At 47.5% G+C, this 27337-nt stretch overlaps 1 protein-coding gene across 3 annotated transcripts in view; it reads right to left on the bottom strand.

Annotated features, from left to right (window-relative positions):
- Window positions 1-9787: 9787 nt before the first annotated feature.
- Window positions 9788-27337, bottom strand: part of SPATS2 (spermatogenesis associated serine rich 2) — a 198628-nt gene continuing 181078 nt past the window's right edge. For all 3 annotated transcript variants that reach the window (XM_082248454.1, XM_082248453.1, XM_082248455.1), the window contains 2 exons: window positions 11398-11591; window positions 9788-11290 (listed from right to left, as the gene is read on the bottom strand). In XM_082248454.1, the coding sequence (XP_082104580.1) occupies window positions 10982-11290; window positions 11398-11591 (503 nt within the window). In that variant the 3' untranslated portion in view covers window positions 9788-10981. The remainder of the gene's footprint in view (window positions 11291-11397; window positions 11592-27337) is intronic.

Below are 27337 nucleotides of genomic sequence, written 5' to 3'. Positions count from 1 at the left end.
ACCATTGCTAGGTTTGCTGTGTATCCCACCACAGCCTCAAGAGCATGGATGAGATTCCAGGAGACAGGTAGTTACTCTAGGAGAGCTGGACAGGGGCAAAGAAAGTCCTTACCCATCAGCGGGACCGGTATCTGCTCCTTTATGCAAGGAGGAACAGGATGAGCACTGCCTGAGCCCTACAAAATGACCTTCAGCATGCGACTGATGTGAATGTCTCTGACCAAACAATCAGAAAGACTTTATGAGGGTGGCCTGAGAGCCCAAAGACCTCTAGTGGGCACTGTGCTTACTACTCAGCACTGTGGAGCTCGATTGGCATTTGCCATTAAACACCAAAATTGGCAGGTCCCGCCACTGGCACCCTGTGTTTTTCACAGATAACAGCAGGTTCACCCTGAGCATGTGACAGACGTGAAAGGGTCTGGAGAAGCCGTGGAGAACGTTATGCTGCCTGTAACATTGTTCAGCATGACCGTTTTGATGGTGGGTCAGTGATGGTCTGGGGAGGCATATTTATGGAGGGTCGCACAGACCTCTAAAGGCTAGACAATGTCACCCTGACTACCATTAGGTATTGGGATCATATCTTTAGACCCATTATCAGACACTATGCTGGTGCACAACAATGCCTGGCCTCATGTGGCGAGAGTATATAGAAAGTTCCTAGGAGGATGAAGGAATTGAAACCAAAGCTCGCCTGACCAAATCCAATAGAACACCTCCTGGACATTACGTTTTGGTCCATCTGACGCCATCAGGTTGCACCTCAGTCTGTTCAGGAGTTCAGTAATGCCCTGGTCTAGATCTGGGAGGATATACCCCAGGACACCATCTGTCTCATTAGGAGCATGTCCAACATTGTCAGGCATGCATAAAGGAACGTGGAGCCATACAAACTACTGAGTACTATTATGAGTTGCTGCAATGAAATTTCAGCAACAAGGACTTTGATTTTCGTGGTGTCTTTGAATTAAGGCCTCTGTAGGTTGATAATTCTCATTTCCATCAAACGATGTGGCATCCTTTCCTTCCTAACACATTACCCAGTCCATATCAGTATAGATATCCAGCATGATATTTTTCCCCATTGAGAGCTGGTGTGTTTTTGAAAGTGTTCCTTTAATATTTTTTTAAGCAGTGTATATTTTTAGCAGAGACCCTAGAGAATAAGATGGCGACTGTTGCAATTTTTTTTTTTTAATGTCACACGGTTTTTGCGCATCAGTTTTTCAAATGCAATTGTTTTTTAAAAAAATACACTTTAGTGAAATAAAACAAAAAGAAAATATATATATATAGCCCAATTTTTTTTGTATGATATGAAAACTGATGTTATGCCGAATAAATAGATAACATGCCATGCTTTAAAATTGTGTGCGTTTGAGAATGACGCAAAACTACTATACTTCATCTCCATAGGCGATGCTTTAAAACGTTTTACAGGTTACCAGTTTATAGTTACACAGAGGGTCTAGTGCTAGAATTATTGATCTTGCTCAGATGTTTGCGCCGATATCTCACATGTGTGGTGCGATAAACACCGTTTAAATATGCGGGCGTGACCTATGTATGCGGTTTTTTTTTTTTTACACCATCCCTTTAAAAAACATTTTTTTTAACACTTTTATTGCTATCACAAGGAAAGCAAATATCCTTTGCGATAACAATACAGCATTACAGGTCCCCTTGATGGAGAGATCTGAGGGTCTTAAAGACCCTAAATCTCTCCTCTACTCATAAAAGCAGAAGGAAAAAAAAAAAATGTATCTTTTGCTTTATAAAAATTTTTTTTTACATGGCCTTAGAACCAGAAGTGACGTCACTTCGGTCCTCCAAGGGCAAAGAGATAAGCGGTGGCCATCTTGCCGTTGCTTATCTCTATGGCAAGCCACTGTCGGATGGTTCCCGATTTCAGCGATCGGTAACATAAGCCCAGAAAGTGACCAGGGAATTCCTCCCGCCTCTTCTAAAATTGATCCCATGGAGGGATCACTTTTCTGAATGTCCGATGCCTAAGGGGACAAGAAAACACGAGGGATATGTCATCTAGCTGCAGCCATAACCCCGATATTTAACGTCAAACAAATTACATATTTTCCCAGTTAGGTGGTCGGCAAGTGGCTAGAAGAGGAAAATCAGGGCTGCTCTGTGCAATGGTTTTAAAACAGAGCACTGATCCTCTTGCTCTTTGGGTCCCATGCTGTTGCTTCTGGCTCTTCCCCCCTGCCAAGTGCCTCCATACCAAGCCGCCTGCTATGGCAGCACTCATGCGTGCTGGCTCCTTTCAAGGACTATATATAGAAAATATGCGCTGGAGCATATGTATTCTCAATAAGCAGCTTACGCAATAGTGACACCAACAGCAAAAGTATAATAATTTAAGGTAGCAGCTCTAAATCACCAAACAAGTGATTCAGTATTAAACAAATGTGTGAAAAATGTGTGAAAAGTATAAAAATAAAAAAAGTGTATAAAAGTGACACCAAAGCTTATTTTGTGACAGAAATAATAAGCCCATAGCAGCCCATCAGCGGGGGCATTAGAAAAAACTGAATTTTTGTAAAATCTTACTGTAAAATTCCTTTCTCTGAGTCCTCCGACAGTTGCCGCCCACTCATACAGTCTTCACCAATGGGATGTCCCAAAGCAGTGTAGACATGAGGGGTGGGAAATGCAACCATCTCAAGGTAATTAAGCACCAAAGAGCAGATAAAAGAACCTTATCTGAATCAGAAAGTTAACCCACCGGTAACAGGAAAGCTCAACAGGAGCGAACAAACCCAGGAAAGTAAAATAACCAAGGGGGAAAAAACCCCCACAGGAGGGGACAGGCTAAAAACGCCATGTCGCCCCCACAAGTACTGCCGCACTTTGCGGGCAAAGGAGGCATCTGCCGATGCCGAAAACAAGTTAGTAAACTCTGTAAAGGTGTGCAGGGACGACCAGGTCGCCGCATTGCACATCCGGGACACCGACGCCTGATGGCGAAAGGCCCAAGACACACCCTCCGCTCAGAAGAGTGCGCCGTGACAGGGAAGGGCGGAACCCGAGCCCTAGGCGAATAAGCCTGTACAATCGTCTGTCTGAACCAGACAGGCACGGTTGCCGCAGACACAGCCATACCATTCCGAGGCCCTCAGGAAGGACAAAAAAGAGAATCCGACCTTCTGAAGGATTCAGTAGACAACAGGTAACCCTGATCGCCCTGACAACATCCAAGGAATGCAAGGCAAAACTCCGTAGGATGCGTAGAATTCGCACACAGCGAAAGCAAAACAATGTCCTCATGGAGATGGACATCAGACACCACCTTCGGAAAGAAGTATTGATGAGGTCGCAAGACCACCTTATCCCTATGAACCACCAGGTAGGGGGAGCGGCAAGATAAGACCGCCAACTCCGACACACTGCAAGCAGATGTGATCGCCACCAGAAAGGCAACTTTCCGTGACAGTGCAAGCAGAGGAATCTCCCAGATGTTCTCAAAGGGAGGACGTTGCAAAATGACAGAACCAAATTCAAGTTCCAAGGGGTTAAGGGCGCCCACCGAGGGGGCCAAATGACGCACCCCTTGAATAAAGGTGCGGATCAAGGAATTTGACGCCAAAGGGCACTGGAAAGAATGGCCAGCGCAGATAACTGACCCTCAACAGTGGGCAGTGCAAGACGTAGGTCCACACCGGATTGCAGGAAGGCTAACACCCCTGCCACCGAAAAGTAGCAAGGATGGAAACCCTGCGATTCACACCAGGCGAAGCAAGCCTTCCAGGTACGATAATAAATCTTACCGGACGAGGCCTCCCTAGCTCTAATCAAGGTAGGAGTGCCCTCCGATGAGAGACCCCGATCTCTCAAGATCTGGCTTTTAACAGTCACGCCGTCAAGGCCAGCGACTGCAAAGCAGAATGGAAGAACAGCCCCTGAGACAACAGATCGTCTCGTAAGGGTAGCCGCCCGGAAGGCTCGACGACCATTTGCATGACATCCGCGTATCAAGACCGGCGCGGCCAGACCGGGTCCCCAGGACCACCAACCTCGGTTCCGAGAACAACCTGCGAAAGAACCCTGACTACAACAGGATCGGGGGAAAGCATAAATCAGGCGATATCGATTCCAAGGCACCACCGAGTCCGAGGCGGCTGCCAGAGGATCGCATGTACTTGCCACGAGCCTTCCCACCTTGTTGTTTAGAGGAGGCGCGCCATCGCGCACACAGCATCTGAAACACCTCTGGGTGTAGGGACCATTCCCCCTGGTCTGGGGTCTGGCGACTCCGATAGTAGGCCTGCCAGTGTTCCATACCCGGAACGTGAACTGCCGAAAGCGCCGAGACGTCTCGGCCCAAGGCAAAATCTCGGCCACTTCCTTGGCCGCCCGGGCACACCTGGTGCCCCTTTGGTGATTGATGTACGCCACCACAGTGGTGTTGTCCGCCTGCACCCGCACAGGGTGGCCCTGAAGACGATCCTACCAACGGAGCAAACAGAGTCTGATCGTTCTCAGTTCCAAGGCATGTATCCTCCAACTAAGTGCCCTGGGCAGACAATTTTGCCCAGAACGCCACCCCAGCCTGACAGGCTGGCGTCCATGGTGAACACCTTCCATAACAACGGCTGGAAGGATTCCCCTTCCGCAGAGTCGGAGACTGGAGCCACTACAGAAGGTCCGCTCTGACCCAGTGACTCAAAGATATCCTCCTGTCCAAGGACTGAGGATGCCTGTCCCACCTGGCTAGGATCTCCGCTAGCAGAGATCGCGTGTGGAACTGTGCAAACGGCATCACCTCGAAGGCTGACAACATCAATCCTAGGGACCGCATGCAGGTCCTGAGTGATGAGGATTCGTTGTCCCTGAGGGACCTGACCTCGGTCAGCAGAGTCCGGAGCATGTCCTCTGGCAGGAAGAACTCTCGCATGGGCGGAGTCCAGGACCATTCCCAGATAAGGGAGACGAACAGAAGGGAGCAATGTCGACTTCTGAAAGTTGATGGCCCACCCAAACTCCTGGAGCGTCTGAACCGTGGTTGACAGATCGCGCAACAGAGTTAAACTGGAACTCGACCTTAACAGGAGATTGTTCAGATATCACGATCCCCTGCGCCCGCAACAGGGCCAGAACAGGAGCCAAGGCTATGGTAAAAACCCTTGGAGCCGAAGCGAGACCGAAAGGTAACGCCACAAACTAATAGCACTCCTCCGCGATTGCGAATCGGTGGTACCTCTGATGACCCTCGAATATAAGGATGTGTAGAAACGCATCCTTGAGGTCGATTAAAGCCAGGAATCTCCCGGGCTCAGAGAGGCCACAACCAATCAGAGGGATTTCATTTTTGAACCCACACAAAGCGGTTTAGAAACTTCAGGTCCAGAATCGGACGTACCTTGCCCTCCTTTCAGGGCACCGTGAACAGATTTGAGTAAAACCCCGCTAAAACCTGTCCCGATGTGACACCGAGACGATCACCCCCTGGGCGAGGAGATCCTGAACTGCCAGATCGTGAAAAATATCTGGGGTCAATGAAGATTTGAGGGAAAGAATCTGTCTGCTGGGTGTGATCGAAATTCGATCTTGTACCCCGACCGAATGAGTTCCTGAACAGGGCCGCCGTGCCAGAGTGGGCGGCTATAGACTTGCCTGCCCAAGGCTCCTTCCCGCCAGAGGCCTTGAAGGATTTGCCCCTGTCATGTGCCTTAAAGGCACGAAAGGACCCTTGGTTAGGATTAAAGGAAGGGCCCCGCTTACCGCGGAAAAAACGTACCCTTGAACACATGGGGCAGCAGAGTGCTTTTACCCCCAGTGACCCCCTTCACCAACTCGTCCAGGGAGTCCCCAAAAAGGCAATTCCCTGCATAAGGTCGCCGACCAGCTCTACAGCCACACAAGGAGACAGATTATCACTGCGACAGCTGAGAATCGTAAGGCTAAAGGGGCCTCATCCAAGGCCGCATCACACAGGCATAAAACCGCCTGAACAATTTGGTCCACCATCTCCAAAGTAGCAGGAAGGGCGGAACCAGCCACAAGGGTGCGTCTGAGCACCTTAGTTCACTCCACCACAGCCTGAGACACCATACTGAGGCGAACCCGGGCTTCAAAAAGGAACCTGCCACCACATAGGAGTGGCGGGCAAGAGATTCCACCCACCTATCCGCCAGGTCTCTAAGCACCGGATAAGCCTTCATGGGCATCTGAGTGGCCTTGTGTAATCTGGATACCGTGTGGTCCACCTTAGGGGCCACAATCCAGTGCGAATCCATTGGAGTCGCGCCATAGTTCATTCACCATTGCATGAAAATCGGCGTGACAGGAAAAAACCTGAACCGATCTCTGGGTTCTGCGGGTCCCAAAGGATGACCGCGTACCCTGCTGGTGGGGCTCATCCTCCAAATGCAGCGTTTCTTTGACAGAACTAATGAGCACGATCTCTGACAGCCCTGACGGGGGAAACTTCTCCCTCCCCCTCTGAATGAGGACGACTGAGACCCCTCAGGGGGGTACCTGTCCGTGACAACCATATCAGAATCTGAATCAGAAGAAGGCTGGACCTTTTTCTAAAAAAACGCTCAGACATCAGCAGATCCACCGTTGAAGCTAAACTCGCAAGTGCAGCGCTAAGATAGCTCTGCTCAGAGGACCCAGGCGTACCTGAATCCTCCACCAGAGTTGGGGGGAATTTGCTGTCCTGGGAATCCATATCAAAACAGATGAAGGTTTTGAAGGGGCTGGCCCTTTGAGAAGTAACCGCTGCGGACCGCACTGTAAGGTTCCGCAATAGGAATGAAATAGTGCTACAAGCAAACTGCAGGAAAGTGACTGCCAGCATGAAAAATGACCCAGGAGAAGTGATAAAAACCCCCAGAAGTGCATACATACAGACTCAACGCTAGCTGGAACGATCTGCAGTCTGAGGAAAGGAAGTGATGTCATCAGCTAGAGGACACAGACTAAGGGAAAATGGCTGCCCATGTAAAATAATGAGGAGGCTACAGGAAAATGGCCGCCGAGCACATTGTGAAGAGGACCGTGCCACATCCAAGATGGCACCGAAAGGAATTTTCGCAGCGGGCCGCAAGCACATGTCTGGTATCTCAAATTGTACACAAAGCACACATCGGGGAGAGGGACCCCCTGCAGCGCGGCATAACCGCTATAGTGCCCGCAGGGACAGGGAGAGACCGGGAAGCACACTGACAGACATGAGGGGAATAACACAGACATCAAAGACAGACTGCCATTCCCAACACAGAGGCCCCACAAACACCCCACAAATAGAGGGGTTACTCACCGACCAGCGATAGCGTGGGTGCCGCCATGAGACGGGAAGCCTCCCACCCCGGGTGGGGGTACCGTCAGCCGAACAGGACGCTAGCTACAAGCGGCGTACGGCAGTAGAGACATCCTAGCGAAGTGGCCACTTTGCAGGCTTTGACCCTGAGGACAGGGACAGGTCGTTTGCGAGGCCTGGGCGTACGCATAGACTGCTAAACATTCGATGGCAGGCTGGAAATCCATAAGGTTCTCTGTCCTGGGACACCAGGACAACCAGTCCGATTCCCAGCTCCGCAACGATGTAGTCTTCCGAAGTCTGACTAAGCACAGGAACAAATAAAAAGCTATTAGTGCACAGAAAACACACTTAGCAGAAAATAAAATGTAATAAAACAGAGAAAAGGATGAGACTGAAGCCCCAGCACAGGGAAGCCTGCCTACTCCTATCTAGGCAAAAGACAAACTGAATTGGGAATGAGGCTAGCTGGGGGTATTGGACCAGAGGGACAGCCCCCTGTAGGTGTGTCTATGCAAAGTTTTGTGTTTTTAACAAAATCTTCTGCCTAGCTTACTCCTGTGGATAAGAGGTCAACACCCATTGGTGAAGACTGTATGAGTGGGCGGCGACTGTCAGAGGACATAAGAGAAATATATTTAAAACAATGGTCAAAAGAAATAGTCAATCCGCAAACCAGTTGTCATATCGGTATCGCCACACTCCCAATTTTCAGTGCTTTCACCACCGTTGACACTAACTAAATGAGCCTCTTACCAGATCCAGTGGACCATCATATAAATGGTCAGATGTGCTTAATAAGTTCCTTTGAACAAGATGGTTCCAAACGCCAAGCATGTGTCCATTCGGGGTTACTCCATTAAACCAAGTCCATTGACACACACTGAGCGCAGCTCAGCCTTGTCCCCCCCGCTCCCTCTTCACCGGCTGTGACTGACAGCAGCGAGGGGCAATGGCTCCCATCTCTCTGTCCAATGAAGCGAGAGAGAGCCGGGAGAGCTGCTGCTCTCATGCAGAATCGTTGAACTGAGATTAGACTGGTATCAAAGGGGCTTTGGGAGGGAGCTGCTTGCAGAATGCGTTAATGTAAAAAAACCTTATACCTTTAGAAGCACTTTATTCAGATGCCACCATACCAAATAGAAATACTATTTTCTGTGGAATTGATGTGGTTTCTGCTATACATGATGTGACCTTTGCTCCTCACCTCGTGTCCCTTTGAGCTATAGTCCACTCTTCCTTTCAGGTTCTGTTCTTTCCTACCAATTAATAGTATCCTGCTTCTATACCTGCAATTTCACTTTTTTTTTTTTTTTTTAAATACTTTTTGTGGTTCACACAGGAATTGTACAGAATACACATCATTACAGTAACAATCTATGATCATGTGGCTAAACCACAACCTTCATAATAAAGAAGCTTGATGCTACTTAATGAAGTATAAACCTACAAGAAGGACATAAGACAAAGAAACATAGTAAAATAACGAGAACAAAATAGTATATTTAGAGCAACAGTTTACAAACCTAGTAATGCAGTCGTGTCTTTAAAGAGGCTTCACTAAGGCAAATTTTATCTTACAAGAAAATTGACTGCAGTACTTGTGTAGTGCATGCACAGTATAACAGACACACATGGCCAGGAGAGAATATGCATGTCTTCATGAAGGCTCTGGGTAAAAGGGATGATTAATAGCACTGTGAATGTAAAAAAAAAAAAAAACATAAGAGTGGCAAGCTGTGTTTGAGATGCTTATAAATTGTTTTCCAATCAACACAAAGTTTTATCGTACCACTTATGAACCTGAAACCCTAAGCCTACCAATGGAGGAAATCACTGACCTGTCGCATGCAAATGTCCAAAGTGTGGTCACATCAAGATCACTGCATGCCAAAAATTAATCAAATAACGGGGCAGAATGCCACCGCTAATGACAGTCTGGGATACACACGTGGCCCATTTTTTCACCATTTGATTGACTCCAGATAGCAAGTTAAATGACTAATCCATGCAACACCTCAACATTGTTAATTTCTGCAAAGCTTATTGTTCTACAATTTTAGCTCATTAAAATGTTCCTTTCCTATAACTGAACTATGTTGATATCCCTGGAGCTAGAAAATGTCAGACCATGTCAATGCAAGGAGCACAAGTATATGTTGGAGCCACGGGGGTTGTCTTCATGGAGGGGGGGAAAAAAAAAAAAAGAAGCTTCCCCTGCTTCGCTAAGGAATGTTATATGGGGCTGCAGTAATGGCAATTGGCCAGAGAAGGGAAACAGCCACAAGATGTACTGAACTCCATGATCAGGCCTCTCCCTTAGATTTGTTGCATAACACCTGAACTGGATACAAGTAATGCATTTAATATCACATAATTGTTAGGTGTTGTACTATGGAAGTAACAACACTATAGCCCTTAGAATAGAGGTGATTTATCATATTACTAAAACTAAACCAATCCTAACTTTGCAATGAACAAAAGAAAAACGAGACACATGAATATTGATGAAAGATGCATCTTTGGACAAGAGAAACGATAAGGAAGAGCGCACTGCCATGATAATTCACACAATCATAGGGGAACAAACAGCTTGCAGCCTTGCTGTCTATTACTCAGCCACATCGACAGGACAGTGCAATTTTATTAAGACAAAGAAAAAAATTTGTGTAAAAGGACCAAGGAAAAAAGTGAAGGAGGAAGAAATAAGACTAGATTGGCTCCAAATGGACTCTGAAATGTTACTGATCCTGAGCAGTAAAGTCTAAAGTTGGTTCTAGGTACCGAAGAAAAAGGATTTCTAAAAGAACAGATGCACTGGCCCTAGATTAAGGAAAACAGTGGCATGCCTGACCATGTCCTCACGCTCTGCTGTCAACTTGTTTTCATTCATTCAGAATATTTTCAAACTAATACAGCTTCAGCATCCTAAAAAAATGATCAACTTCCTAGCTCAGCCCTAAAATAATAAAAGTAAATGTCTTAGGGGAAAGTATGAAAGGGTGGGAATGAGAAGAATCTGCTAACCCCATTACAAAAACAAGGCACTTTAAAGACAGACAGAGGAAAGGGTTTTGCTGTGGAGTAACTTAGGAGAGATAATAAACGGACTGACGAGAAATACAAAGAAAAGTAGAAAAAAAACAAGGTTGAAAAGCTCCAAAATTGGCCACAGAACCGCTGCTTTCATGATACTGGCTAATTTCCTCTGTATAAACAAGCAAGGACTGAACAACTCAAAAAGCTGCAGTTGCTGGGAGCCCATGAGTTCGAATTTTGCAAAGTTATCATTACAGCAGTGGCAACAGCTGGCATGTCACTAGAACGGCATGTTCTGTCTCAGCCAGCAACTGTCCATTCTCACAGATGAAAAACATCCGATAGAGTGAGAAACAGGGGGATACAAACGCATTGTGGGAACTCCTAGAAAAGCCCATTGTTGAATTAGAAGCAATGGCTTGAAGTCTAATGCAACAGTCCATTTAACATATTGAAAAGAAGAGGCTGAAAATGACAGGCTTTGAAAAAAAAAATTATATATATATATATATATATGACAGGATAAAGAGGAAAAAGTGGCACGGAACAGCTGGCTGTAAACGTTTCTCTTTGTTAATAAACCTAACAGTTTTCTAAAGTCAAGTTATGGAGTTGAACATTGAAAGTGCGGACTAAAGGCATGAAGTTCTTTCCAACTCAGGAAGCAGATGATGGGTTCCCTCTTGGTTTACGTTGTGGTAGGGCCTTGTTTTCAGGGTCTAAAACCCCTGTTTGGACGGGCTCTGAGGTGGCAGCAGGTCCATTGGTGCCAGAATAGGTGGATGTCCGGTCACCGGGCTGACGCTGTGCCTGAGGATTGTAGCTCTGGTTTCGTGGATTGGAATGATACCAGTTGTTGTTCCGGTTTCGGTTATCATATCTCAGGTTATTAGTATGGTAGTTTTGTCGTTGGCCTTGGCCCTGAGGTCGATAACCTTGCCCTGGTCTCTTATTGGCTGGAGGTCCCTTAAGGAATAAAAAGGATAGTAAGTAACTATTTCAAAAGCACAATAAAACAAGGTAATTTATGTATTTTTAATCAAAATGTTTCCAAGGGGAAATAAAGCAATTACCTGTCTTGGTGGCTGTCTGGCGCCATAATGACTTGTTGCCACAGGTAAGTCTCCTGATGCTGTAGCCTTTCGATTGGATGAAGTGAGGCTTGGATTAGAGGAGATTTCAGTAGTGGACGGAGTAGAGGTGTCACTGGGACTTGTTATGGAACAACAGCGGGAGCGAGTAGAATAATTGTTCTTTGGATGGGAAACTGAAAAACCAGAAAAACAGAATTCAGTATTCTGGAGCTTGTTGCTGCAGGTTGAAGAAAACCAGCCAGCTAGCATTTCACAAGCTGCCCTGCCAACTTAATCCCATACAGTCAGTTACAAAGCAGAGAACAGGTAGTGGGGCGTTTTTTTTTTTTACCTTAAAGTGGTTGTAAATCCTTACATATACCCAGTAAAGTGACTGGCCTCAGGTGATACACAGAGATAAAACATATCCTCCAACATAAATTGTACCTGTATATCTACAGCTGTCTTTCCCCTACATTCAGAGTGCTGAATCTACACAGGATCTCTCAGCTCTGAAAAGCAGGGGGCGGGGAGCTGAAGTTACAACAATGAGGAGAGCTATGAGAGCTGATTGGAAGGAGGAGACACACACACACCCTTCACACAGTAACAGAGCTGAGGCAGTCAATCTGCTGGGGGGGGGGGGTCCCCTCCCCTGTCACCATTGTTCTCTTTGCTATCAGCATGACGCAGAGGAATGAGGCAGCAGACAGAAATGACACTTAGTGCTCTGGATTGAGACAAGTACACGCTATAGTGGATTATACTTTGTTTATATTTCATGTCTGGGGTTTAGAACCACTTAGGGGCAATGCATGCATTATGGTAAAACAAAAAAACGGAATTTTTGTAAAATCTTACCGTAAAATTCCTTTCTCTGAGTCCTCCGACAGTCGCCGCCATTCACACAGTCTTCACTTATGGGGTATTGACTTCATCTCCACAGGAGTTTAGGCATAAGACTTGTAAAAGAACAATAAATCTACATAGTCACACCCATGGGGGCTGTCCTACTAGTCCAATACCCCCCTGCAATAGCCAACCCAATTCAGTTTGGTCGCAAGCAGTGAAAGTGTATAAAAAAGACCCTGAAAAGAGGGGCGGGGGCGGCGACTGTCGGAGGACTCAGAGAAAGGAATTTTACGGTAAGATTTTACAAAAATTCAGTTTTCTCTTACGTCCTTCGACAGTCGCCGCCCATTCACACAGTCTTCACTTATGGGGATGTCCCAAAGCAGTGTAGACATGAGGGGTGGGCAACGCAACCGCCAGAAAGGCAACGTAGTACTCATGTCAGAGAAAGGAACCTTACATGTACAAGAAGGTAACCTTCTGGGTAACAAAAACAAAGGCCCAACATGAGCAACAACCCAGGAAAACAAATAACCAAGGGGGAAAAAACCCCAACAGCCAGGAACCCGGACAAAACCAGGGTTTCCTAAGGAACAGCCGCACAGAGCACTTTGCGGCCAAAAGATGCATCAGCTGATGCCAGAACATCAATTTTGTAGAATTTTGAGAAAGTGTGCGCCGACGACCAAGTCGCAGCCTTGCACACCTGGGCCACCGAGGCCTGATGCCGATAGGCCCAGGACGTACTCATCGACCTTGTAGAGTGCGCCTTGACAGGGAAGGGAGGAACCCGTTCCCGCAACGAATAGGCCTGTATAATGGTCTGTCTGATCCATTTGGCAATGGTTGCTGCAGACGCAGCCAAACCCTTCCGAGGTCCCTCAGGAAGAACAAAACAAAGAATCCGATTTCCAAAAGGATTCAGTCGACGACAGGTAGACCCTGATCGCCGGACAACATCCAAGGCGTGCAAAGCCACCTCTTTAGGATGCTTGGGATTCGCGCAAAGCGAAGGCAAAACAATGTCCTCATTTAGGTGAAATTCCGAAACCATCTTCGGCAAGAAGGACTGATTAGGTCGCAAGACCACCTTATCCCTATGAACCACCAGGTAAGGTGAGCGGCAAGACAAGGCCGCCAACTCCGACACCCTGCGCGCAGAGGTGATCGCCACCAAGAAAGCCACCTTTTTTGATAGCATAGGCAACGAGATTTCCCTGATGTTTTCAAACGGAGAACTCTGTACAGTTGTATTCAAAATTATTCAACCCCCCAATGCTGTAAAGGGTTTTAGGGAATTTAGTGTACGTTTGTAATTGTATTCAGAATGAAATCCTACAAGGACTTCCTAAAGGACCATATGCAACTAAAATTACATCAATTGGTTTTGTAATACAGTAGTAAATGTTTCTTTTGTGAATTCTTCATTGACACAATTATTCAACCCCTTAAAGACTACCATTCTGAAGAACAGAGGTTCATTGAAGTGTTTTCAATCAGGTATTGAAAACACCTGTGGATGTCAGGGAGCAGCAATAAAGCCTAATAAGCACCAATTAGGCAGCTTTAAAATGACTGATACTCAGCTCCTTCTAGACATTTACTGGTGTGGTTACAAACATGGTGAAGTCAAGAGAATGGTCCAGGAAGACAAGAGAAGAGGTGATTACTCTTCACAGGAAGGGCAATGGCTATAAGAAGATTGCCAAGATGTTAAACATACCAAGGGACACCATAGGAAGCATCATTCGCAAATTCAAGGCAAAGGGCACTGTTGAAACGCTACCTGGTCGTGGCAGAAAGAAGATGCCGACTTTGACTGCTGTGCGCTACCTGAAGCGTAGAGTGGAGAAAAGTCCCCGTGTGACTGCTGAGGAACTGAGAAAAGATTTGTCAGATGTGCGTACTGAATTTTCTGCTCAGACAATACGGCGCACACTGCGTAATTAAGGCCTCCATGCAAGAACTCCCAGGCGCACCCCCTTGCTGTCTCCAAAGAATAAGAAGAGTCGACTGCAGTATGCCAAAAGTCATGTGGACAAACCACAGAAGTTTTGGGATAGTGTTCTGTGGACTGATGAAAAATTAGAACTGTTTGGGCCCATGGAGCAACGCTATGTTTGGAGGAGGAAGAACAAGGCCTATGAAGAAAAGAACACCTTGCCTACGGTGAAGCATGGCGGGGGGTCAATCATGCTTTGGGGCTGTTTTGCTTCTGCAGGTACAGGGAAGCTTCAGCGTGTGCAAGGTACCATGAATTCTCTTCAGTACCAGGAGATATTGGATGACAATGTGATGCAGTCCGTCACAAACCTGAGGCTTGGGAGACGTTGGACCTTTCAACAGGACAATGATCCCAAGCATACCTCCAAGTCCACTAGAGCATGATTGCAGATTAAAGGCTGGAACATTTTAGAGTGGTTACCACAGTCACCAGACTTAAATCCGATTGAGAACCTCTGGTGGGACTTAAAGAAAGCAGTTGCAGTGCACAAGCCTAAGAATGTGACTGAACTGGAGGCTTTTGCCCATGACGAAAGGGCGAAGATACCCGTAGATCGCTGCAAGACACTTGTGTCAAGCTATGCTTCACGTTTAAAAGCTGTTATAACTGTAAAAGGATGTTGTACTAAGTACTAAGATTGAATGTCACTTGGGGGTTGAATAAAACTGATAATGATGTGAGCACAGAAAAGACATTTGTGGTTATTTCATTATAAATGTTATGTTATGTTATATTTGTCTGACCTACACGTGCCTATTTGATTTAATTGTAAGCAGGATGACTGAATGATCAAAATCAATGTCAAACTGGCCAAAACAATCAATTTCAGTGGGGGTTGAATAATTTTGAATACATCTGTAACACGGACAGAACCAAGTTCAAGTCCCATGGAGGCAAAGGCTCCTTCCTAGGAGGGGCCAAGTGCCGCACACCTTGAATAAAGGTGCGGATTAAGGAATAAGACTCCACAGGGCGCTGGAAAAGAACAGCCAGGGCAGAGACCTGACCTTTAACCGTGGCCAGCGCAAGGCGCTGGTCCACCCCAGTCTGGAGGAAAGCCAACACTCTCGACACCGAGTAAGAACGAGGAGAGAAACCCCGGGACTCACACCAGGCAAGATAAGCTTTCCAAGTACGGTAATAAATCTTACCAGAAGAGGCTTTTCTAGCCTTGATCAAAGTAGGAATAACCTCTGAGGAGAGACCCCTGTCTCTCAGGACCTGGCTTTCAACAGCCAGGCCGTTAAAGCCAGCGACTGTAAAGCAGGATGGAAGATCGGTCCCTGGGACAGCAGATCTTCTCGCATTGGCAGCCGCCACGGAGGCTCTACGGCCAGGTGAACGATGTCCGCGTACCAAGACCGCGAGGCCAGTCTGGTGCCACCAGAATCACCAGGGATGGTTCCGAGGCCAACCTGCGAAGGAACCTGGACAACAGCTGAAGCGGAGGAAAGGCATATATCAGACGATACTGACGCCAAGGCACCACCAGCGCATCCGAGGCATCTGCCAGAGGATCGCGCGTTCTTGCCACGAACCTTTCCACCTTGTGGTTCAGCCGAGACGCGAACAGATCCACATCCGGGGATCCCCACTTCGCACACAGCATTTGAAACACCTCGGGGTGTAGGGACCATTCCCCCTGGTCCAAGGTCTGGCGGCTCAGATACTCGGCCTGCCAGTTCTCCACACCCGGAATGTGAACTGCCGACAACGCCGGGACATGAGTCTCGGCCCAAGACAGAATACCGGTTACCTCCTGGGCCGCCCGGGCACTCCTGGTGCCCCCTTGGTGGTTGATGTAAGCCACCGCAGTGGCATTTTCCGTCTGCACCCGCACAGGACGGCCCTTGAGGCGTTTCGACCAATGGAGTAGGCACAGCCTGATTGCTCTCAACTCCAAAATGTTTATCGGAAGGGAGGATTCCTCCTCCGACCAGGTGCCCTGGGCAGACAGGTTGCCCAGGACGCAACCCCAGCCCGACAGGCTAGCATCCGTGGTCACTACCGCCCACAGAATTGGCCGGAAGGATTGTCCGTCCGACACCGTCGGGGACTGAAGCCACCACAAGAGATCCATTCTGGTCTGGTGACTCAGAGACACCCTCAGGTCCAAGGACTGAGGCAGTCTGTCCCACCTGGCAAGGATCTCCGCCTGGAGAGATCTCGTGTGAAACTGGGCAAATGGTATCGCCTCAAAGGCTGACATCATCAAGCCCAGGGACCGCATACAGGTCCTGAGTGATGAGGAGTCGTTGTCCCTGAGGGACCTGACCTCGTTCTGCAGAGTCCGGAGCTTGTCCTTCGGCAAGAACACCCTTGCTTGAGCAGAGTCCAGAACCATTCCCAGATACTGGAGACGAACCAAAGGCGACAAGGTCGACTTCTGAACGTTGATCGTCCAACCGAACTCCTGAAGCGTCTGGACCGTAGTGGACAGATCGCGCAGCAGGTCCTGACTGGCACTCGATCTTAACAGGAGATCGTCCAGATATCCCAAGACCGCGATGCCCTGTGCCCACAACAGGCCCAGAACAGGCGCCAAGACTTTGGTAAAGACCCTCGGAGCCGAAGCGAGACCGAAAGGTAACGCCACAAACTGGTAATGATCCTCCGCGATAGCAAATCGGAGGTACCTCTGATGACCCTCGAAAATGGGGATGTGTAGATACGCATCCTTCAGGTCTATGGAAGCCAGGAACTCTCCCGGATTCAGGGAGGCCACCACTGAACGGAGTGATTCCATGCGGAATTTTTGGACGCGCACTAAGCGGTGCAGCGCTTTTAAGTCCAGAATCGGACGCACTTTGCCCTCCTTTCTGGGCACAGTGAACAGATTTGAATAGTAACCCCAAAACCTGTCCCGATGAGGCACCAGGACAATCACCCCCTGAGCGAGAAGATCCTGCACCGTCTGATGCAGATCCTGTAACCGCCCTGGGGTCAAATGAAGATTTGAGGGAAAGAATCTGTTTGCCGGCCTTGAAAGAAATTCGATCTTGTACCCTGACTGAATGATTTCCTGAACCCACCTGTCCGCGATTCAGAGCAGCCAAGGTTGTAGGAAACTGCGCAAACGTCCCCCCACCCCTGTAACGGGTGAGGGCACCCCTTCAGGCAGAGGCGGACTGAGCCACCACACCGGCCTGGCCGGATTTTTGTTTACCCAACCAAGGCTTCTTCTGACCACCTTGGCCCTTGAAGGGTTTCCCCTTGTCCTGCGCCCTGAAGGCACGAAAAGGACCCTTGAGTAGGTTTAAAGGATGGGCCCCACTTACCGCGGAAAAACTTGCCCTTGGGGTTCTGGGGGAGCAGAGTGCTCTTACCCCCAGTGACACCCTTAACCAATTCGTCCAAGGATTCCCCAAAAAGGCGAGACCCCGCATAGGGGATGTCAGCCACCGTCTTTCTGGACTTCTGGTCAGCCGACCAGCACTTCAACCAGAATAATCAACGGTTAACCACAGCAACACTGGACAGGCGTATCGCCAATGGGGCCTCATTCAGAGCCGCATCGCACAAATACATGACCCCACGATTAATCTGCTCCACCATGGCCACAGTAGTGGCAGGGGCAGAGTCGGCCACGAGGATGCGTTTGAGCACCGTGGTCCAATCCGCCACAGCCTAAGCCACCATCACAGAGGCGAAAATCGGCTTGAGCATGGAGCCCGCCACCGTGTAGACATGACGGGCAAGAGACTCCAGTCTCCTATCAGTAGGATCCCGAAACACCAGGGAGTCCTCAGTGTGCAACAGGGTAGACTTGTTCAACCTGGCCACCGTGTGATCCACTTGAGGAGGCACACACCAGCGCGCAGCCGTAGTAGCCGCAAAAGCGTAGAGAAGTTGAAACTTCTTAGGCACCATGAAGGTGTGCTTCCAATTACACCATAGCTCAGTCCCCTTATGGTGAAATTCCGCGGGGCAAGGAAAAACCTGCGCCGTCTTGCGGGTCCTGTGTGTTCCAAAAGAGGACACAACGCCCGGAGGAGTGGGCTCATCCTCCAAATGTAGGGTTTCCTTCACTGCTAGGATCAACTCATCCATAGCTGCGCGTTCCTCGGGAGACCCGGGGGGGGGTACTCATCCACCCCTGCGACCTCCGCCTCCCCCTCCCCCTCAGACTCTTGCGGGTCCTGAGAAGAGCGAGACCCTGAAAGAGCCACGCTACCTACAGCAACCATGTCACACTCAGAATCAGAAGAAAAGGAAAACCTAGGCCTTTTCCTAGCAGCACGTTCCGACATCAGCACATCCATTTTTGACACCAAAGTTGCCACAATAGCAGCCAAATCAGTCTGGTTAGAGGATGCAGATGACCCTGAATCCCCCACCAAGGCTGGCGGGAATTTGCTGTCCTGGGATTTCATAGCAGAAAAGAAAAAGTTTTTTTTTTTTTTAACCTCGCCCTTTACGTGCGCTGTGGAACCCTCCCCAGCACACCCCTATAAGACTGTGATATACAGAACCCCCACAGGGACAAAACTGACCAGGAAAGGCACACAAGGCAAGGCAGGAAAAAGAACAGCAGGACAGAACCCCACAAAGTGTTACCAGCTCCTTCGCACTCTCCTGTGAAAAAGGAGGAAGTGATGTCACCGCTGGAGGCTGAGTCAGGCTGCAGGCCAAGGGAAAATGGATGCCTATGTAAACTAATGGGAGGCTTCGGCAAGATGACCGCCGACATGTGCTCGGAACGATCGCATTGCCACACACAAAATGGCGCTGGATGGCGCGAAAATACACTACATAGCATGCTGCAAGAGCCCCCACAGCGAAGCCAGACATGCTGCCCACAGTAAAAATGGCGGACCGGCGGTGTGTTACCACGCAGCGGTCGCCGCAAATGTCTGCATCCTCAAGCACCCTAAGTGACATGTAGGATAGGGACCCCCAAAAACCCCACACAGCGCAGCTGTGAGAGAAAAGCGCCCCCGCAGGGACCGGAACAGGGAGCCCAAAAACACACAGACACAGGGGACATCCGACCCTCTGTCCTGGAGAACCAGGACGGTCAGTCCGATTCCCACTTCAGCAACGCCGTCTTCATCTGAAGATCTAACTAAACTAGCGCTGACAAAAGAAACAGCTAGCATTGTAAAGAAAAATGACATTTCCAGAAAATAAATCATAATGGCAAAGACGAAGGCTGTGACTGTAGCCCCAGCACAGGGAAGCCTATCCACTTCTAATCTAGGCACGAGACAAACTGAATTGGTTGGCTATTGCGGGGGGGGGGGGGGTATTGGACTAGTAGGACAGCCCCCATGGGTGTGACTATGTAGATTTATTGCTCTTTTACAAGTCTTATGCCTAGAAACTCCTGTGGAGATGAAGTCAATACCCCATAAGTGAAGACTGTGTGAATGGGTGGCGACTGTCGGAGGACGTAAGAGAAAAAAAAATTTAGACTTAAGCACCATTTTAAAGTATATATATATCCAAACTTTTATTTTCAAGTTGTAGATGGAAGAATGAAGGGTTAGAAGCACTGTAAGAACTTAACTTTTATTGCCGTCTGATTTAGGAACCATATCCTATCTATATCATATATATATCCACATACATTACACACACACATATACATATATACATATATATATATATATATATATATATATATACACACACACACACATACATATATACATACATGCATATACACACACACACATATATATATATATATATATATATATATACATATGCATATACACGCACACACTATATATATATATATATATATATATATATATATATATATATATATATATATATATATATATATACACACATATACATATATACACACATATACATATATATATATATATATATATATATATATATATATATATATATATATATATACACACACACACACACACACACACACACATACATATGCATACACACGCGGCTATATATATATTTGGACACAGGCACAGTTGTCATACTTTTGGCTCTGTATGCCACCAGGATAAGAAACAATCAAAATTAATTATGAATTTGAAGTGCAGACTTTCAGGTTTAATTTAAGGGGTTGTACATATCAATTCCAAATTTAGGAACTGCAAACATTTTAATACACAGTCCCCCATTTTCAGGGGCTCAAATGTAATTGGACAAATTAATATATTCATAAAATTAAAATGTTCATTTTTAATATTTTGTTGAGACTGCTTTACTGGCAATGACTGCCTGTTGTCTGGAACCTATGGACTGTACCAAAGATTGGGTTTCCTCCTTTCTGATGCTTTCCAGGGTCTAACTGCAGCGGTCTTCAGTTGTTCTTTGTTTGTGGTTCTTTCTGCCTTTTGTTTTGCCTTCAGCAAGTGCAATACATGCTCAATTGGGTTGAGATCAGGTCACAGATGGGTGTGAATGGGGGGCAGGTGTGTTAAATTTGGCGTTATTGCTCTCACTCTCTCATACTGGTCAATGGAATTTCAACACGGCACCTCAAAGCAAAGAACTATCTGAGGATCTGAAAAAAAGAATTGTTGCTCTACATAAAGATGGCCTAGGCTATAAGAAGATTGCCAAGACCCTGAAACTGAGCTGCAGCATGGTGGCCAAGACCATACAGTGGTTTATCAGGACAGGCTCCACTCAGAACAGGCCTCACCTTGGTTAACCAAAGAAGTTAAGTGCATGTGCTCAGGGTCATATCCAGAGGTTGTCTTTGGGAAATAGACATATGAGTGCTGCCAGCATTGCTGCAGAGGTTGAAGGGGAGGAGGTTAACCTGTCAGTGCTCAGACCATACACCGCACACAGCATCAAATTGGTCTGGATGGCTGTTGTCCCAGAGGGAAGCCTCTTCTAAAGATGATGCACAAGAAAGCCCGCAAACCATTTGCTGAAGACAAACCGACTAAGGACATGGATTACTGGAACCATGACCTGTGGTCTGATGAGACCATGATAAACTTATTTGGTTCAGATGGTGTCAAGCGTGTGTGATAGCAACCAAGAAAAGAACCCCAAGAAATTCTTTAAGTATATAAACAGTAAGAAAGCGAGGCCAGAACACATTGGCCCCATAAAAGAAGAGAAGGGAGTTTTGGCCACAGAGGACAGGGAAAAGGCGGTAGTGTTAAATAATTTCTTCTCTTCAGTCTTCACAAAAGAATCAGGGGGCTACACTAACCCAGCTTGTAAGGCCAAACTAAACAACACACCTCAGGAAATACCGCCGTGGCTAATAGAAGATAGACTTAGAACTAAACTAGAGAAACTGAACATAAATAAATCACCGGGACCAGACGGCTTGCACCCGAGGGTTCTTAAAGAGCTCAGCCAGGTGATTGCCAGACCATTATTCTTGATCTTTAAGGATAGTTTACAGACGAGTATGGTGCCAGCTGATTGGAAAAAAGCCAACGTGGTACCAATATTTAAAAAGGGGCCGAGATATATCCCGGGTAACTATAGGCCGGTCAGCCTAACATCAGTAGTCTGCAAGATTTTGGAGGGGATGTTAAGGGACCACATACAAGACTTTAGTAATGAAAACGGAATTATTAGTAGTAATCAGCATGGATTCATGAAAAATCGTTCTTGCCAAACCAATCTATTAACCTTCTATGAAGAAGTGAGCAGCCACCTAGATAAAGGTAAGCCTGTGGATGTGGTGTACCTGGACTTCGCAAAGGCCTTTGACACCGTTCCCCACAAACGCTTACTGTTCAAACTAAGGAAGGTAGGTATGGACCATAAGGTGAGTACCTGGATAGAGAACTGGCTCCAGGGGAAGTTGCAAAGGGTGGTGATTAATGGGGAGTACTCAGATTGGGCGGGTGTGGAAAGTGGGGTCCCCCAGGGTTCTGTCCTGGGGCCAATCCTGTTTAATTTATTCATAAATGATCTAGAGGAGGGGATATTGAGTAAAATCTCAGTATTTGTGGATGATACTAAACTAAGCATGCCAATATCTTCTGTGCAGGATGTGGATTATGGGGTGGTCAATTACATGGCAGATGAGGTTTAATGTTGATAAATGTAAAGTAATGCCCCTTGGTGCCAGAAACCAGAAAGCAAGCTACTCACTGAGGGGGGAACCTCTGGGTGAGTCTAGGATGGAAAAGGACCTGGGGGTACTGGTAGACAACAGGCTTGGCAGTGGCATGCAATGCCAAGCCGCTGCAAGCAAAGCCAACAGAATACTGGGATGTATAAAAAAGGGGATTCACTCCAGAAATAAAGAGATTATTCTTCCACTCTACAAGACTCTGGTCCGGCCACATCTGGAGTATGCTGTCCAGTTCTGGGCACCGGTCCTCAGGAAGGATGTGCTGGAACTGGAGAAAGTCCAGAGAAGGGCAACAAAAATAATTAGGGGAATGAAGGACATCAGCTATGAGGAAAGACTACAAGCACTGAAGTTATGCTCTCTGGAGAAGAGACGATTGAGGGGGGATATGATATCAATGTACAAATACTGTACTGGAAACCCTAGCATATGGAAAAACCTATTCAGAGAAAGGGAATACAATAAGACGCGTGGCCACACACTAAAACTAGAGGAAAGGCGGTTTAACCTTAAAATACGCAGGGGTTTCTTCACTGTGAGAGCAGTAAGGATGTGGAATTCTCTTCCGCAAACAGTCGTATCAGCAGCGAGCATTGCTAGATTCAAAAAACTATTAGATGGGCACCTTAAAGACCGCAACATACAGGAGTATACAATGTGTGGTTAACAGTAGACACACACACACACCTCATAGGTTGAACTGGATGGATTGATGTCTTTTTTCAACCTCACTAACTATGTAACTATATGTAAGGTGAGGAGTACAAAGACAAGTGTGTCTTGTCTACAGTCAAGCATAGTGGTGGGAGTATCATGGCCTGGGGCTGTGTGAGTGCTTCCGACACTGGGGAGCTACAGTTTATTGAGGGAACCATGAATGCCAACATGTACTGTTACATACGGAAGCAAAGCATGATCCCCTCCCTTCGGAGACTGGCCCGCAGTGGAAGTATTCCAACAGGATAACGACCCCAAACACACCTCCAAGATGACCACTGCCTTGTTAAAATGCTGAGGGTAAAGGTGATGGACTGGCCAAGCATGTCTCCAGACCCAGGACTTAAATCTGCACAAGGAGACTAAGGACCTAAAAAACCTGAAAAGAACAAGCTTTGCCCTCCTTTCTGGGTACCCCCCCAAAAAAATTTAAATTTCTCCTTGACACTCACCAAAGAAGTCCACGGTGCCGGAAACCAGCGAAGATGTCCCCCCCCCCCATTATTGGGTGAGGGCAGACCTTAATACTGAAGGGGTCTTGTCTGCTGGTCCAGAGAAGCTACCTCTAGTCTTATCAGACCAAGGTAGCTTAGAACATTTGAAAGATCTATTTCCCTTATTCTCAGTCCCAGAAGCACAAAATTATTTTCTAAGGGCTGAGGAGGGCCCATATCTGCGACGAGGCTCCTTCCCCTTCCAGGATTGTGGCAGGAAGGTACTCTCCGCCCCCCCCCATACCCTTAATGTCATCCAGGGTAGCCCCAAACAAGCAATCGCCTTTAAAGGGCAGATCAATGAGAGGCTTGGTCTGCGGACCAGTTCTTGAGCCACAGCACGCACCTAATCATCACTGCTGAAACAGAAAATTTGGACAGCACAGGAGCTGTATCCAATGCTGCATCACAAATAAACTGCAGCCCATGGACCAACTGGCCTGCTAAATCAACATAAGCAGTGGGGACCTGCTCTACTCCCAGGCCCTGACGCAAAAGTTTGGCCCATTCAGTTAGGGTCTGAGACACCAGGGCTGAGGCAAAGACTGGCTGCGATGCAGAACCAGCCATAGTAAACATGCTGCGTGCCACAGACTCTGATTTCTTGTCAGCCGGGTCCTTAAAGGACGAGGATTGCTTTATTTAACCTGGAAATAGGAGAGTCCACCACTGGTGGACTAGCCCACTTTTTTAAAAGTGACTCCTCGAAAGGGTAGCATACAGCAAAACATTTGGGGACCACAAAGGGTAATTTTAGTTGTTCCCATACCTTACAGGAAAACCTGTCAAAATAAGGCACATAAGGATACACCATTGGAGCATGAATCGACTTGTGCGTACCAAACAACACAACCAAAATCGTGGCTACATCAGCCGCGCGTTTAGGGGAGACTCTGCTGTGCACTCTGCACCAGGACCCCCCCTGGACTATACCCCCACTGCAAACAGCAGGGCATGCACCTGGAAGTCTCCTACACTGGGACCCCTCCAGACTACCAGGGCGGGACACACGCTATCACAGGACCCTTACAGAGTGGGGATAGCGGGGGGAGACCCCAGGGGTCTCTGCTGCATTCTCTGCCCTGGGACCCCCAACAGACTCTAGGTCCAGACAGGAGGGGGGAATGAGAGTGGGGGAAGCCCAGCTCAGTGAGGGATTTAGGGATGGGAGGAGGAACTTGCAGGCAGGTCCGACTGTCCCTGGAGGTTAACCACGTCCACCCCAAAGAAAACCACCAAAAGGGGAGAGTGGGGACTGTAATTACCCTTTTATGGCGCGGGTAATGCTCCACACACAATCCTCACCAAAGAAGTAGGGGAGCTGTCGGCCAAGGGACCGCTGCTACTCAGACCCAAGCCCGGTCCTATGCGACCCTGCAAGACGTTTAACTTGCGGGCCAGCCCCTGTCCGTCGGATGTTGAGGCCGACCCAGCGCGTAGCTGTGGTCTGCACGCGCACGCTGGCTGGGCAACCACTGGATCTGGATTATCCCGCCCGTCACCCAGTCCAGCAGTTGATTGTAGATCTCCCGAGAGAAAAACAAAAAAGATGGAAGAAAGGAGAAAATTGCTAGAACCAAAGATCCCAGCCGGGAACCTAGGTCCTTACTCCTGACTAGACAGATTAAAACTGATTACCTAGAGCAGAGAGGGGGGTTATATACCAGCTGAGCCTGCCCCTTGGACGTAGCCAGGTGTTTTTTGTTCTACCTAGTCCTATATCTGGAGGAGGCAATATAACCCACTAGTTATGATTTATGGAGCGCTGGGTCCGTCGAACGAACAAAATCAGAACACCTCTTCTCTGCTGTAGTTTGTAAAGAAAAAAGCCAGCTGAAGCTCTGAGCATGTGGACTTGCTAACATTCATACTTACCAATGCAAAGTTTTTAGAGCAGTGATAGTCCACCTCTTTTCAGAATGTTTGTGCTTCTTCTTGTTCTGTTTTTGAACCATGTTTACAGTTGCATAATGTAAAGTGTAAGTTTTATATTCTGCAGTTTGTGTGTAAAAATCTGTTTATTAAATTGTTTTAAATAAAATAAAAAAATGGCATATTAAGGTTTTTAGCCGATTAATCAAAACAATTGGCCAACCAGTTATGAAAATAGTCATTAGTTACAACCCTAGCGCGTACCACATCAACAAGAGCCAAAACAGTTTGGGAGCAATTGCAGAATACTGCAACTCCTCAGATACAGGTTTGTCTGACAAGCACTGAAGAGACTCGGCATTAGACAAAGGCTTGGAAACTGTAAAAGCCATGGCTAGATTGGGTAGAGAGAACAGACGGGAGACAGAAGAAGGCACAAGAGTTCTTGAGGCCACTGGGGTCAGCAAACAGTGCTATTTGCCATAAAGTCCTGCATGACTACAGTGAAATCCTCCATAGATAGAGCAGAGGAGGGGGAACTGCCCAATGGTAGAATTCCAAATGTAGAAGAGTGGACCATCAGTGGGTGCACTGTAGGCATTGGAGAAGTTAGTGCAGTGCTTGCTGTAGGCACTTAATACATTGGAACTGGCTCCTTTGTGTCAAGAATTAAACATGTTGCATCGCAAGGCAACGCAGCTCAAGATACGAGACAAAGCCTCAGGCACTCACAAACCCAACTGCTTGGAAGCAGGTGTACAGTCAGCTGCTGGCTGAAGGTGACCAGGTCACTGTAGGTGGGCGACAGGAACAGACAGGGGATCAGTGTTACACTTTTGCAAGAACTGCAGCAGGAAGGTGGTTCCTTAACCCTGAATGAAGTATAACCGCAAGTTACACTCCATCCAGCGGACGACATCATTGCTCACTATTAACTCAATCTGTGATAAAACAAAGTAGTTCCAATAAAAAAATAGCTCCTAGTGCTCATTTGGCATAGCCTACTTGCAAAGTAAGTCTTCATGGGCAGGGCAAAAAGCTAAGGCAACGCCACAGCTCTGGATTTGGAAAGTGCTTGTGGCTAACTTTTATGCAATGTCTGAAAAATGCCACAAGCAGAACCCAGTGCCAGCAGCTCACATTCCAGGCTAGTCTGCAATGTCCAGTTCCGCAGAGCTCAACAGCAGCACTGCAAAGTCAATGTATGGAAAGGCCAACTCGCATAGCTGGCACGTAAAAACCAGCTCAAGCAGCAATGTAGCAGGAACCTTGAGAATCTTCAGACCTACATCGGCTGACTTTGCGTGGTTGTACCGGGGTGATGCCTCTAGCTAGAGGCATCGACCCGGTACCGTTTTTTAGAGCCGGCGGTCAGCTTTCCGACGGTAACGACCGAGCGGCTCCCGAGCCACTCGATCGTTACCCCGGCGAGCGGGAGGGGACGCCGCCCCCCCCTTCCCGCCGCCTTCCGCGGCTTTGCCCGGGTCTCCCATCCCACCAGGAGACCCGAGCACCAAGCCGGCATGTCCGCCGGCTGGATGGAGTCCTGATCAAAGCCAGCAGTGGCTTCGATCGGGTCTCCGATGACGTAACCCGGAGACCGCGTCCATGACGTCACGTCCGGGTTACTCTGCTGCTGAAGGCGGCAGATTCAAAAAGTGAATGTATTCAAAAAATTCAGTTTTCTGCATTTTGAATACATGGAAGTGTAGTGGAGGTGTCTATTGTCGATCCCTCCATAAAGAGTACGTCACGGCATATTGCTGTCACAAGGGATGTTTACATTGCTTGCGACAGCAATAAAAGTGATTCGATTTTTTTTTTTTTATTAAAAACCTGTGTTAAAATAACAAAAAAAAAAAATTAGGAAAAAATTTTTTTAGCAGCCCCCGTCGCCGTTAGCTCTCGCACAAAAGAAAACATATATGGAAGTCGCACCGCAAATGAAATCGCTGTTCAAAC

Source organism: Pelophylax lessonae, assembly GCF_965119305.1.
Source record: "Pelophylax lessonae genome assembly, chromosome: 2".
NCBI classification, from domain to species: domain Eukaryota; kingdom Metazoa; phylum Chordata; class Amphibia; order Anura; family Ranidae; genus Pelophylax; species Pelophylax lessonae.
The sequence above is the reverse complement of the archived record's forward strand: the minus strand, read 5'-3'. Positions and strand labels throughout refer to the sequence as shown.